Source organism: Barbus barbus, assembly GCF_936440315.1.
Source record: "Barbus barbus genome assembly, chromosome: 5".
Lineage (NCBI taxonomy): Eukaryota > Metazoa > Chordata > Actinopteri > Cypriniformes > Cyprinidae > Barbus > Barbus barbus.
In genome coordinates, this window is record NC_136733.1 from 20,459,271 (window position 1) to 20,474,429 (window position 15,159).

At 35.7% G+C, this 15,159-nt stretch overlaps 2 protein-coding genes across 5 annotated transcripts in view; one reads left to right on the forward strand and one right to left on the reverse strand.

Moving 5' to 3' along the window:
* The first annotated feature begins 1,448 nt into the window (after positions 1-1,448).
* LOC306870431 (3-hydroxy-3-methylglutaryl-coenzyme A reductase-like) lies at positions 1,449-9,722 on the forward strand. Its single transcript, XM_079417698.1, has 20 exons — positions 1,449-1,675; positions 2,529-2,718; positions 2,845-2,956; positions 3,051-3,138; positions 3,232-3,316; positions 3,413-3,518; positions 3,642-3,748; positions 3,825-3,944; positions 4,025-4,185; positions 4,593-4,834; positions 4,923-5,092; positions 5,345-5,539; positions 6,258-6,416; positions 6,579-6,736; positions 6,825-6,930; positions 7,080-7,250; positions 7,391-7,531; positions 7,646-7,804; positions 7,905-8,059; positions 8,557-9,722. The coding sequence occupies exons 2-20, from the start codon at positions 2,554-2,556 to the stop codon at positions 8,609-8,611; spliced, it is 2,655 nt and encodes an 884-aa protein (XP_079273824.1). The 5' UTR covers positions 1,449-1,675; positions 2,529-2,553; the 3' UTR covers positions 8,612-9,722.
* Positions 9,723-10,954: 1,232 nt separating this feature from the next.
* Positions 10,955-15,159, reverse strand: part of cert1a (ceramide transporter 1a) — a 28,087-nt gene continuing 23,882 nt past the window's right edge. For all 4 annotated transcript variants that reach the window (XM_079417306.1, XM_079417309.1, XM_079417307.1 and 1 more), the window contains 6 exons: positions 14,666-14,798; positions 14,430-14,500; positions 14,213-14,341; positions 13,940-14,069; positions 12,870-13,007; positions 10,955-12,779 (listed from right to left, as the gene is read on the reverse strand). In XM_079417306.1, coding sequence (XP_079273432.1) covers positions 12,880-13,007; positions 13,940-14,069; positions 14,213-14,341; positions 14,430-14,500; positions 14,666-14,798 — 591 coding nt within the window. In that variant the 3' untranslated portion in view covers positions 10,955-12,779; positions 12,870-12,879. The remainder of the gene's footprint in view (positions 12,780-12,869; positions 13,008-13,939; positions 14,070-14,212; positions 14,342-14,429; positions 14,501-14,665; positions 14,799-15,159) is intronic.

Genomic DNA, 15,159 nt, shown 5'->3' on the forward strand with positions numbered 1-15,159 from the left:
ATGACAGTAACTCATAATGAATCAGTCTCTTCTTAAGTGAAACAATGAAAATTACAAATACTAATATTTCTAACTTGACCGTCGTGTTCACTTTGTGTGGTTTCTGAAGTGGTTCTGTCCCCTTGCATTATCTGAACTAAAAGTCTTTCTTTCTTCAGATGAACACAAGCAAAGTCATAAACATCTGGGACGACATGCGAATCTTAATTTTTGGGTGAAATATCACTTTTAATAACAATGTGATGCAGAGGTTAGAAACATATTCCAGACAGAAAGCAAGAATGGGTGAATTAATGAGGAGAGTCGTAGAATTAAAACATACATATTGAAAGGATCATTCATCTTTTAATCATTTATTTGGGGCATTTTTTGTGGGGGCTTTTTCTCAGCAAATATTGCTACATAGTTATTTGCGACTAATTATATGAATTAATGAGCAAATAATGTAATTATTAAGATTAAAAAAAATATTCATAGAGTCCAAATTCTTACTCAATGCATCATATATTGATATATTATTAATACAACTTATCCACTACCTGGTAAGAACATCACTAAACATGAATTACAATTAAGTAAATATACAATGTTCATTTAAACACTTTTTTGGAGATTTGTAACATTTAATTAAAAAAAATAATATTAATTATATTTACATTTTTATCACTGATTTTATTTGCACTCAGTTTTGTGCATTCAGCCAAAGGGGGGGGGGGGGGGGGGGGGCGGGACGCCTCAACATGCTTCCTCAGATTTGATGGTGAACTTTTGAAGCCAGACATTTACCTGATGAAAGTCATAACTGAAGTAGAACTGTGTGTGTGCTTGATGATGCATGAAAATAATGATCATTGGTTCTCACTCAAGCGTGTTTGAGCATCCATTTCTCATATTTAATGTGTATAAGATAAAATAAAAATGTAATGTACTTTTTAAGTTGAGTAAAAGTACTGTTTTTCTTCCTAAATGTAATCAAGTAAAGGTACAAGTAAAATTCAGTTTAAATTGTACTTGAATAAAGTAAAAATAATAATAAATCCCCCAAAATAATACTTAAGTAAAGTAATTTACACCTCTGCAAAAGTCAAAAATCTTGCACATTTAGTTCTGAGAAGAATGTATGACACCAGTGGCACGTGAAACACTTCATCACACCAAAGACTTTGATATATATATGCAAAAGTATTTGCAGGCCAAACATCTACTAATTTTTTTTTTTTTTAATCAACGGTATGATAAGAAAATATTATATTTCTATTTCTTATTGCTGTGGGGTCTATTACAGCTACAAGGTCGTATATTTTTTGCGGTGAAGGTCCACACACCTCACACACATTCAAATGATGGCCACACCACGCGTCCTCCGGCAGGACACGCCCTCAACACCATTCGCAGGAAAGTGGGCGTGGCTTTCTTGCGCATCAGTATGGTTCGAGGATTTGATTGGCTCTTCGCTCGGCTGACGCAGAGCCATGCCATCGCTTCATAAAATAGAGGAGGATGCCGGGTTATATTTATTTAATTCGGCCGCTCTAATCATGAAAAGCACACCTAAATGTTAATTTATAACAGCGAAAACATCTATAGGATTTTATTAAATCAGCTGCATGTGTGGAGGATTTTACAGTGATTTGCTCTTGGTGTATCGTTACTAATTCTCATTGACTTCTTACTGGTAAGTGCCTGCTTCAGACCTACAGCCAGACATAGCTTTTATTTTAGACATAATGCCTGCTTAGTGTTGTCCATGATCGCATGTGGATTTCTTTCAGTTCGTTTCGTCATGATTGCATCGCAGTGATTCATATTTTATCATCATTGTTGGTGATCTAGGCTCTAAAACTAGAACATTAACGTTAAGTCAGGATCATTGTGTGCTTATGCAGACATCAGATAAAAATATTTCCCCATTTCCTCTTTTTATTTTACTGATATAATTTTATAAAATAATATAATTTTACAGAAATTTAAACGAATGGTTAATAAAAAGAGTGTATTTTAATATCTAATGATGAGGTGACTCAGTTTTTATCTATAATAAGCTACTTTTTAAAATGTTTTATTTTTTGAAAACACCCTCTCATCCCTTTGCACATACAAAAATAAATTATTTTTCTATTTAATGTTATATCTAATGAATAATTTTGACAAGTTAAATCAGTGATTTTATAATCTGATCATTGGTCTTCACAATCAGTAAATGCAGTAACAAATGCCGTCTATAATCTATCACATTACCTATGTATTTTGTGCATTGCACTTATGTCAAGCCATCTGATGTTACTGTAGTACAATGTAAATTCGGTAATAAAGACCATTTCTATAAACAACTCAAAAATAACTTTTATTTAACTAAAATAAAAGTTATGCTCTAGAAGCACTTTAAATGTTTTTATAATTTTTTTATTATGTAGTTAATATTTTTTGTGCTTGACTTCATACTCATGAAATTGCGGTGTTATAAGTGTCAGAATACTTTTGTAATTCATAATTATGCCATTGTAATCCTGATTTTCTGTCATCTACAGTAAGTGACTGTAACACACCTTAAAAATGCTGACGAGACTTTTCCGAATCCACGGCCTGTTTGTGGCCTCCCATCCTTGGGAAGTCATCGTGGCTACTGTGACTCTCACCATCTGCATGATGTCCATGAATATGTTCACTGGAAATAACCAGATTTGTGGCTGGAACTTTGATTGCTCCAAATTGGAAGAGGTACAGTGAGTTACTGTGGAAATGAATTAAACCATGGTGGCAGTTAAATGTATAGTTCTAATTAATCTAATTCCTATCTATTGTGTCGATTATTCCTAATATTTTTTTCCTCTGTCTTGTCTCCAGCAAATCTTAAGCAGCGATATCATTATCCTGACAATCACAAGATGCATAGCAATCGTCTATATTTACTTTCAATTCCAAAATCTTCGACAATTAGGATCCAAATACATATTGGGTAAGTTGTAATTTTTAAACCTATTTAAAAAAATGAGTTTGTGAGGTAACGTGTCTTACAAGTGTTAATGTTTATATTAATATTTCTATTTCAGGCATTGCAGGACTTTTCACAATATTCTCCAGTTTTGTGTTTAGCACAGTTGTGATTCACTTCCTGGACAAGGAGCTCACAGGCCTCAAGTATGTCTTATATCACTCTCGCTAGAAATCTTAGAAGTATTGCTTTGTTTTTTGGAAAATAATTAGTATTAATTAGTATTTTAATATTCCCAGTGAGGCCTTGCCATTCTTTCTGCTGTTGATTGACCTCTCCAAAGCATGTGCTCTGGCTAAGTTTGCTTTGAGTTCAAACTCACAGGTGCTTTACCTTTTCATCTACATTAAACTGAAGTTTAAATAAACATTATTAATCAGTCTCTGGTTTTTGTAAATTGCTTTTTTGACTGTCCTGCAGGATGAGGTGAGAGAGAATATTGCCAAAGGAATGGCAGTTTTAGGACCCACTTTTACTCTTGATGCCCTTGTTGAGTGCTTGGTGATTGGTGTGGGGACAATGTCAGGTAAACTTCGCCCTTCCACATGAGACAGAAAATCAGCATAGTTGCAGTGCACTAACATTCAACAGATTTGTTTAACTCAGGAGCAGTGAACTTTATTTTGCCCTTTTCATTGTTTTCCTGCAGGTGTGCGACAGCTTGAGATCATGTGCTGCTTCGGTTGCATGTCTGTCCTGGCTAACTACTTTGTGTTCATGACCTTCTTCCCGGCCTGTGTCTCTCTTGTGCTGGAGGTATGTAAGCATATTTCAGTGCAGTACACATAAGAAGACTGTAACATATTCTAAAAAGTGTGACTATTTCACATAGTTGTCTAGAGAGAGCAGGGAGGGACAACCTATCTGGCAGCTGAGTCACTTTGCTAGAGTTCTGGAGGAGGAGGAGGACAACAAGCCAAACCCTGTCACACAAAGAGTCAAAATGATCATGGTACGCAATGAACCAAAAACAATACAGTCTTTTATAACCTGGATTTATTATATTGATGGTTTTGTCTTTTATATTTGCAGTCTCTTGGTCTGGTGATGGTTCATGCTCATAGCCGGTGGATTGCAGATCCCACGTCAAGCAATGGAACTCTTGATCTTCCTCAAGTTGGAGTGAGCCTGAATGAAAATATGCCCAAGAGAATTGAGCCAGACATGCCCCTTTGGCACTTTTACTTGTCTAGGTAGGCACACTTCAGAGATTTTATTTGTTTAATTAATACAATTTTTTTAAATTCTTTGTATTGTTCAGTAGTTTAAAATACTAATGACTGTAGATATGCCACAGTATAATGTACATTATGAAAATTTGACATAAAATGTATTTGAGATTTGATAAAGATTGCATTTAACAGTGTAATTTAATTGTTACGTTTTCTAAAGATTACAGTTTAGTGAGTGTTAGCAGCAAAGATAATGTAAAAATAGATGAAATGAGGAGAAATGCATAATTAATTATTCAAAATCAATAGATACAATAAATAAAAAAACTCCAATATTGGCTAATTATCAGTGTGGCACTAATATATTGTGCATTGTTAATAATAATAATAATAATAATAACGACTATTATTTTATTCTGTGCTTTTAGGATGATCAGCATGGACATTGAGCAAGTGATCACATTGGGTCTTGCTCTGTTCCTGGCTGTGAAGTACATTTTTTTCGAGCAGGTGGAGATGGAGTCTACTCTGTCCCTGAAAGTCCCCACTCCAAGCTCCATGCTCTCTCAGAAATGGTCTCCTGATCAGTGCTGTAGGAAAGAGGTTCCCGTTTCCAGCAAGCCTGAGAAAACTCCAACTCCCCCTCCAGTTGTTACCAAAGAGGAAAGAGGTATTCTCTTCTTACCTTTACACATTTGTGTTAATTTTCTGCAAACCCAACACTCTACAGTGGAATAATTGCAGTTTCTCTCCTTCAGATTTAGTGATTCGGCCCCTGCCTGCCCCAAAAGAGCCTGAGCATAAAAGTACTTTTGTTTTGGGAGAGGATGAAACCGAGGAAATTGTTGATGTGTCAGAGACTGTGATCAGTGTACCTGCTGAACCCAGACCTGTGGAAGACTGTCTGTCCATTCTGAAAAACCCAGATGTAAGAGCGTTGTCAAATATCCCTTTCTACATCCATACTTTTGTTCTCTTTCGTGGATAAAGATTAACTCTGAGTTGACCCATGTAGTCTCTAATGAGATCTTCCTTTTCCTCTTTACACTCTTACTCTTAGCCAATTAGTTTATGACATTAGACAAGATCAGAAGCATGTAGTGAAACCGTTTACCTCCAAGAGTAGACTTCTGTTACCTAAATCCAAGTATAATCACAGTGTATGTGTGTCACCTTGCAGATGGGCGCTCGCTACCTCAGCGATGAAGAGGTGATCGTGTTGGTGAACTCGAAGCACATCCCAGCTTACAAATTGGAAGCCATGATGGAAACCCCTGAGAGAGGGGTGATGATCCGTAGAAAAATGCTCAGCCCAAAATTCCCAGAGCCCACAGCTCTCACCTGCCTGCCTTATAAAGACTATGACTACTCGAAGGTAAGACATCAGGTCATTACATCATATATAATTTAATTAGTGGTGATTTATGGATTTGAACAAACTAGGGATACACTAATATTAAAACTTTTCCACATTCAAAATTTCCTACATTGTGTCCAATATGATCCGATCCAGTGTTTTTGAAAGAAGCCTCTTATGCTCACCAAGGCTACATTTATTTGATTTTGATTATTGACAGCAAAGTGATATTGTGAATTTATTGTTATTAATTACAAATGTAATATGTTCCTGTGATGGAATTCCTCCAGTCTTCAGTGTCAAATTCAGAAATCATTCTAATAAGCTGATTTTCTGTTCAAGAAATTATCATCAATGTTGAAAACACTAAAACAGCTTTTTATAGAAACTGTGATGGTTTTTCAGATTTTTTGATGAATAGAAAGTTTATAAGAACAGCAATTATTTAAAACAGAAATCTTTTGTAACATTAGAAATGCCTTTACTGTCACTTTTGATTAATTGAATGTGTTCTTCCTGAAATTATTTATTATGTTTCCTTTCAAAAATATACATAAGATATATGAACTGTATGTTTATATGCACCGCAATACAAGCAATACATAAAAAATGGCTCATAATTAGCTCATAGGTCATAACCAGTTTGTTACCATACGTGATACCATACTTTGGGGGTGGGCACTTAAGTTTTGACTTTGTCCAAGTTAAGCATTCATTATCCTGTTCTTTACTCCAGGTGATGGGAACATGTTGTGAGAATGTCATCGGTTACATGCCAGTTCCTGTGGGGGTTGCTGGTCCTCTGTTTTTGGATGGAAAGCAGTTTCAGGTCCCCATGGCAACAACTGAGGGCTGCCTAGTTGCCAGCACAAATAGAGGCTGCAGAGCTATTGCAGTAAGCAAAATCTTCGTTTTTTTCCCCTATATGATTTTTTTGTTCTTGAAGGGTAGCCGAAGGCAAACTCATTTCACGGCCGTTTGAACTGATATGGTATTGCATAATGTTTAGTGTAAAGCACATTATTCTAATGCTCTGTTGTGAATGGCTTTTCCGCAGTTGGCAGGTGGTGCCAGTAGTCGTGTTCTTGCAGATGGAATGACCAGGGGGCCGGTGGTGCGTCTGCCTTCTGCCTGTCAGGCGGCTGAAGTAAAGGCCTGGCTGGAAAGCGATGAGGGCTTTAAGAGCATCAAGGTGGCCTTTGACCAGACCAGCAGGTAAAGGACTATTTCAGTGAACTGATTTAGTGTGATAGTGCAGTTGTTCAAAATGATAAATATGTAACATTTTGTGTTGTGTTTGTAGGTTTGCGCGATTGGAGAAGCTTCTGATTGGCCTGGCGAGTCGCAATCTATACATTCGATTTCAGTCCAAAACTGGAGATGCAATGGGGATGAACATGATCTCAAAAGTACGCAAGTGCTAAATTTGACAAAATGTTGTGAAACATGGTCATTTAAGTGATCTTAAAATAAACTGCCATGATGACTCATTTCTGATCTGTTATTATGAAGAACTCGCGCAGTACTTATTTAAATTTTTTTTCTCTTTGGTCACCAGGGCACAGAACAGGCTCTTGCCAGGGTGAAGGAGGAATTTCCAGAGCTTCAAATTATGGCTGTTAGTGGAAACTACTGCACTGACAAAAAACCTGCCGCCATCAACTGGATTGAAGGCAGGGGCAAGTCAGTGGTGTGTGAGACCACCATCCCAGCCAAAGTTGTCAAAGAGGTACAAAACCTCATCATATTCTACAAAATGCCCTACAAAAACTGAATATTGGGAGGCTATTGACATTGAATAAGGACATACATTTGTTTTTGGAATGATAGTCCAGACTAAAAGTCTCACGCAAGTGTGTTTTTATTCAGATTTTAAAGACGACGACTGAGGCTCTGGTAGATGTCAACATCAGCAAGAACTTGATTGGGTCTGCTATGGCTGGAAGCATCGGAGGTTATAACGCTCACGCCGCCAACATCGTAGCTGCTATCTATATAGCTTGTGGACAGGTAATAAAAGTTATTGTTTACAGTATGATTTTGATAAGGATTTTAATGTGATTATATAGTGGTGGTACAGATGGTAGGTACAGAAGTGAATTCATCTAAATTTGTCCTTGACAGGACCCAGCGCAGACAGTAGGCAGCTCTAATTGTATCACTCTCATGGAAGCCTCAGGCCCCACAGGGGAGGATCTTTATATCAGCTGTACTATGCCCTCCATTGAGCTGGGCACTGTAGGCGGAGGCACTAACCTTTCTCCCCAGCAGGCTTGTTTACAGGTACTTGATACCAGATCTAATATTTTACACATATGAAAAACAGAAGTATGTTTTAGTTTCGGTCTCATGCAGTTTGATTCTCTCTCTGTCTTCCTGACAGATGTTAGGTGTGCAGGGTGCCAATCAGGAGTGCCCGGGTGAAAATGCCCGACAGCTTGCCAAGGTGGTGTGTGCTACCGTGCTTGCTGGAGAGCTGTCACTCATGTCTGCACTCACTGCTGGACACCTGGTCAAAAGTCACATGACTCACAACAGGTAAGTTTATTATATATGAATACAACATTCAAATTCATTATTATTGATATACTGTGTATATATATATGTTTATTAAAATCTTTATCTAAAAATCTCTAAGCTTAAAAATGAAAAAATATAACAATATAATATAGTATATAATGTAAAAGATTTAATGTGTTATTAATTCATATATTAATATCTTTATCTAAAAATCTCTCATTTCTAATAAGCTAAAATTATAAACTTTGTAATATACTATATCTTCTAATCAGTTTGATTCATGAAATCCTAATCAACAAATGTAATCAAATTACATTAAATCTTTAAAAACAATTACATAATTGAAAATATAATAATATATGAATCTTTTAATCATGTATAGTTATATATAATAATCATTATCTTAAGAAAATAATCTTACAAATTATAGTATAAAATTATATTCTGACAATGTTTTGTAAAACACTATCATCTGCAAACACCTTTATAATTGCTTTTTTTTATTTCGACTATAGATCAAAAGTGAATTTGCAAGAAGCTCCAGGAACGTGTACTAAGCAGGCATCTTGAGATTTCAACTGTTGAAGATGCAAAAGGCCCATAAAGAAAGAGGATCTCAAGTTTAAGGCACATGTAATTAGTAATTTAGATTATTTAAAGACCAGCAAAAGGAATACAGACAAATGACTGTTCATGGTTCCCCTGATCTGTTAAACATGAGTTGTCTTATAACTACAGACATTCTTTCAACGTAAACTGGATGAAATTAAAGACTGGAATCAAGACCAGCTGTGTTCACAAGCCTAGAGCCAGTATTTCTAAATCATATCTGAACAGAAATGGCTGTTTCCGGACCTGCTTTGTTAAGCTTAACCTGCTATGGAGAGCGAATCAGCCAGTACATATAGATACAGAAGGCCACATAATTTAACTTATTTCCTAAAATCAATATAGTTCAGGTCACATACATGACTGACTGGATGGGTTAAAGCGGAGTACATGCTTTACTTCATTATTTGTTGGGGATAGCAACAGGGATCATATCTTTGCCAACTGGAAAGAGCAACATTAGACAGAAAGGGAAGGATAAAGTTTACTCCTCATTGCACTTATAAAGGGAAATGGCATAGGACAGTACCGATACAGAGAGTTTAAAGTACTATGATTCACTAGTTGGTACACATGTAGAATATTACAAAATGACTACGAAATTGCCAAATGCAGCCGTCAGCAGTGCTTGCGATGTTTTCCGTGTCAGAATGTCAATTGCTCTTTTTTTTTGCTATGACAAGAATTGAATGACTTTTGTAATTGAAAAGGGTTGTGCTATGGCATGACAAATATTTCAAAAGGTGCTACAGTCCACATGATGTTTCAGTTCTTTGTTCATTTAGCTATTTCTTTGTGTTTGAACCCCTCTAATAATGGGTTTATGTAAAAAAACGCAACTCAACGCCTTGCATGTTTCCGAAGGCTTGAAATGGATTTTATTCAGTTGGTTCTGATTTTTGTGTCATGGAAAAGAGTGGCTGTTTAGACATGTATATTTCATGCTGAAGACATTGAAAGAAAGCTTGCTATTTCCCCCGCCCCAAAGGGACAATTCAAATTATTCAATAAATAAAAAACTGCAAAAGGTTTGTATATTTTTTATAATAAAAAGAACATATAGAATTCATGGACTTCTGCTTGATCATATTCTCTGTCTCACTTGGGCAACTTCAACCAATTAAAATGAAAATACAATACAAACACTAAGAACATGTTCAAGGTTTAAAAACTATAAAGTCCTGCCAATATATACATTCCCTCTCTACCAAAGATGAGCTCCAATATCTAATATCCTCAACCAATGACAAAATTATTGAATCAACTTTCAAATAGTTCAAATATAGGTTTTGAATAAAAGAGAAGGTTAATATAAAATGATAAAGATTACAGCCTTTTAAACCATTGTTTATGAAAAGGGATGAGATAATATTGTAGATATACTATATCAAACGTTTTGGGATTTTTACAATTTAGATGAGCTTCTTTTCAATTCACTGGTTAACCAATAAAAAAAACTCTAGTTTATTAGTTACACTAATAACATGAACGAAGATGAATTATATCTATCAATGAATTTAACCATTAACAATTTCAGTTCTCCTTCCTCTAGCACAAGCTAAAAAATAGTTCAGTAATAAAAAAAGCACAGCTGTTAGACGTTATTTGTGTGCTTGAGACCTGAGGGTGGCGAGATATTCGAGTTCTCCTGTCATTATAGGCTCTTGCCTCACCAGAGTGCGAGCCGGCCAATCAGCTCGCCCTGCATCACATCTCACCAGGACACTTGACTGCTGATTGGCTTAACTTCAGCCAGGCCACAGACAGACCTGCAGGAATGAAACAGGCTTTACACGCACGTTAATCTCAGAGCGCTAACCGTTTTTATCTTGAATAGTAACCCTATCTCATGCACATGATGCCATATCGGCCCATGGGTTTGTCAGTCACCTGTGCTCAGTGTGATTGGAAATGTTCCCACACTGTTGTACACAGTACAGTGAGTTCATAGGATATTGAAAAATTTATTGCACTGTACAGTGAGATATTCTTCCTGTATGAACCTCAACAACACAGAAAATCATCCTTTAGATTAACAAACTATAGGCAAGAACATAAAAAGAAAAAGTGAGAGTTTTTCATAAAATTGGGCTTCATTAATAAGATGGTGATACATGTAGAAAGAAGTCATTTACAAAACTTGTTTTTCCAAAAAGCATTCAACATTTGTATAGATCAATCTCAAAATAAAATCAAAGTTCAGAAAGTTTCTTGTTCTTGCTGTCATTTCACACTATTAAACTAAATATAAACGTGCTTGAAGCACAACTGCAGCAGCAAATTTGTAGTGGCAGGCAAGTCAAGTCAAGTCACCTTTATTTATATAGCGCTTTTTACCATGTACATTGTGTCAAAGCAACTGCACAATATCAAAAAAGGAAAATAGTGTGTCAATGTAAAATGAAAAGATTAAAAAAAAATGGAAATGATGTGTCCCCAACTAAGCAATCCAGAGGCGACAGCGGCAAGGAACCAAAACTCCATCAGAGACAGAATGGAGAAAAAAACCTTGGGAGAAACCAGGCTCAGTCGGGGGGGCCAGTTCTCCTCTGGCCAAACGAACCAGCAGTTCAATTCCAAACTGCAGCAAAGTCAGATTATAAGGGCTCAACTGGTTCCAGTGGTCTTTCCTGATGGCCGGCAAGTGATGCAATACATTTATAACTTGAACCTTACTTCAAATCAGGCTTTTTGAACTCAAGTATTAGTATGGAAAGACTATGGTGGGATTAAAAAAAATCGAATTGTTTAGTGCAAACAATGTTGAAGAAAACACACATTCAACATACTATGATGGATCATCTAAGAAATCATGACATCAAAGACTTCTCTCAAAAATACAAAATCATTTACTCACGTTGTTCCAAACCTGAATGACTTCAAAAGAACACAAAAACATTTTGAAGAATGTTGGTAACCAAGCAGAATTTGGTTACCATTGATGGCCATTGTGTGGAGAAAAACTTTATTTATTTGTTTCACAGATGAAAGCCAGTCATTCAGGTTTGGAACAACTTGAGGGTGAGAAAACAATTCTACATGAAACAATTGTCATTTTTGGATGAACTATCCCTTTAAGACTAGTGATAGTTAAAATTGTCCTCGATTCATTAACTCCTCCATTTAGTGAAGTATACCACAGAAAGTGACATTAAACAGTGAAATGCCATTACAATTCCCTCTCTTTCATAACCATAGATGGCACAACTGCAGTAATTCTACATAGATTTTGTAGAATAGCCCAACAGGTATTGATGTGGAATGACGTAGTTTAAAATGCTCTTATAGGGCCCAAAAAAGGCATGTGTGCAATAAAGTGCCACCTATCTGCAGAAATTATTTTTGAAACTTCTGGAAATTCAAACAAGAAAAAATAAATAAATTAAAAATTAAATAAGAGAGAAAAGAAAGGCAATTATGGTCTATTAAGTCACTAGCAACTTTTCACAGGCCTACCAAAATACCCTATACTTTGATTATTTGATTATTGTTCCCAATAAATGTACACTTTGCCTAAAGCCACGTTTGTGAATTACAAGAATCAAAAAGTGTAATGCCTTCACATGTAAATAGTCTTAAACATTTAGATTAACTAACTGTACAAAAGATCTTAAGACTGATGTTTGACGTCATCTTGATCATCAGGGCTAGAAAGGGCATTCCTAAGAGTTACTGGCTATTGGACAAGGCCAGTGAAAAAAGCTCACGTACAGCTGAGATAATGCTGGGATTAGAACAAGGCATCAAGTTTACAGTAGCTCTCATCAAGACCATAGTCAGACCTCAAATTATGATCAAATATTCACAAAAATGTAAAACACTTTAACAAAACCAGGGCCACAGCTCATTTAGGGAAAAACAAGCAAGGCCTTTTAAAGATGAACAGGCTGTGTTGGTTTTTCTAGTGTGTTTGCACTTTTCAAAGGTGCTTTTACAGACTTTGTACCATTTTTGGTGTTGGTGTACCGCTGTTGTTTAGTCTGTATGGATACGGTTTGAAAAGGTTTCTGAAGAGTGTCAAGAGCACTTGGGTAGAGCAGCTCTTTGCTGTGAGTGATGGTAGAACTTTGTGAATAAGGCGTTTCTTCTTTAGAGCCAGAAAGCAAACTGGAAATGTAGATTGAACAACCTGGAAGAAGAGAAAACCAGATTTTGAAAAAAGTGCAATGCGATTTAATATATAGGCAGAAATGGTTGCTTTTTTTCAGGAGTGACTTACCTGGTGTTGCTCAAAAGAGAATAGCCTCACCGCTGGTCTTCTCTTGAACATACGAGGTGAAGCGTTTGAGGAATTTGGGGTATTCTCTCTTGGCTACGGCTCGTAAGGCTGATGCAGGAGCCCAACCACCAGGATTTACTTTAGGATTACATGAACACAGCATTTATGTGATATATTTTGTATCATGTATATAATAAATAAAGATTGCAATCCAAACTGTGATGTACTCAGTGTGCAAATGATACATGATTTTCACAGTTGACCCCAAAATATACAGTATATAACAGGAAACTGAAAATATAACATTTTATAATAAAATAATGAGAGTCATGCTTTGTCAATGTACCTACTGACTGATGCGAACAAAAAAATCTCCAGTGATCAGGACCTCTTCAGGACAACATGATAATTGAGAATAAATGGGGGCTTTTTATAGGGTCAAGTACTAACTAATTTAACTTTTGTGGTCATTTAAAAATTTGAAATGTTTAAAATATATAAAAATATATTGCTATAACATATTTAAAAAAAGTATACTAGTGTTTAAAAAAAGTACTTTTTTACAAAATGTTAAATTGTGAAATATTACTACAATTTAAAATGAACTGTTTTCTATTTTAATATATTTTCAAATGTAATCTGTTCCAGTGAGGGCAACGTTGAATTTTCAGCAGCCATTACTCCAGTGTCTTCAGTGTCACATGATTTTTCAAAAATCATTCTAATATGCTGATTTGGTGCTCAAGAAACATTTCTTATTTTCAATGTTGACCACATTTTGTGGAAACCGTGAAACATTTTTTTTTCAGGATTCGTTGATTAATATTAAGTCCAAAGAAACTGCATTTATTTTAAAAAATATATATTTTGTATCATAATTTTTTTTTATTTTATTTTTACTATCACTTTTGATCAATTAAATTCCTCCTTGCTGAATAAAAGTATTAATTGCTTTCAGAAAAACAAATCTTACTGAACCCAAACTTTCCATGTACTTTTAAACCCCCAACCTGACCTTTAGTTTAATTATTTTGGAGGTTTCAAACCTTAATTCAAACCCCAAAACTTACCATTGGCTACATATGTGATTTTACAGAGAATGTTGTCTCTGGAGATCTCTTTGTCTCCCTCTGGTGGGCTGATTAAGGTTTGACAGATCATGGCTACGTTGATTTTGGCACGAATGCATCTAGCAGAGGCCTGGAGAAAACATGGTTTTGGAAAAAAGACAGTTTCTGATGTACAGTTTACTGTATACTGCTAATATTGATTAATATGCGTCAACGATATCAATTTGCATGAAGAAACCTTTCAAAAGATAATTCTGCAGTCCAGGTACTTACTGGATAGCTGTCATGATCCACTGAGAAGTTGCACACCAGCCAGGTGTCTGGATCATTTTCATTGGTGGAGAGAATTTTACGGATAACCGATACATAAAGCACATCTCTCTGGGAAGCAGGCCATACCCTCTGCAACAGAGTAGTGAGAAAAAAAACCCTGAAATCTAATGATCATCCATGATGCAATAGTGAATGTGTTATAGTGTACGTGTTCTACCTTATGTGTCTGGTGAATGATGACCGCTTTGTCCGAGAGTGTCTCAACCACGTCAAAGCTTTCAATAGTTGCTGTAAAAAAAAAAAAAAAAAAAAAGTGAACATTTTAGCATATTTTGAAATTAAATTAAAAAACAGCATTTTATTAAGATTTCTATTTCTAAAACTGCATTCTCATTCTCACAATACAAGATTAGAAGATCAAAAAGGCAAAATGATGCACTGAAGTGAACATACTCTCCCAGTCGTTCCGAAAAGCTGTGTCCCAAAAGTAGTGGCAGACCTCATGACCTGTGACCCCTCTGACAGCATGAGTAGCTTTGAAAGGATCCAGAACGATGCCATTCTCCTCCACCTCTCTCCTGTACACCTGCAAAAACAATTGTTCTAGCATATTCATTTTTTCTGACCATTAATAATGTCAGAACTGCAAATAGACCAAATAGTGGAAAAGAGAACAATAAAGGGTTAAAAGGGATAGTTTACTGAAAAATGCAAATATCCTTAACTCTAACCGGAGGAAGATTTAGCCTGGTGTCAAGGATCTTTTGCATATTCTTCTGTTTTGTGACTGAACCAGAAACTTCCCACCCCCACACACTACTGTTCAGTTTTTTGAAAAATATTTTATTATTGTATTTTTGTATCTTTACATTGCATAAAATTGTTTAAAAAGTTACAGTAAAAACTTTCATAATGTAACAAAATATTTCTGAAGGCTCATGTGACAC

Excerpts from the sequence above, each read along its gene's own strand:
- LOC306870431 (XM_079417698.1), top strand. The coding sequence starts at position 2,554 with ATGCTGACGAGACTTTTCCGAATCCACGGCCTGTTTGTGGCCTCCCAT. Across the intron at positions 3,317-3,412 it reads CTTTGAGTTCAAACTCACAG|GATGAGGTGAGAGAGAATAT; the intron begins GTGCTTTACCTT and ends ACTGTCCTGCAG. Across the intron at positions 7,805-7,904 it reads CCCAGCAGGCTTGTTTACAG|ATGTTAGGTGTGCAGGGTGC; the intron begins GTACTTGATACC and ends TCTTCCTGACAG.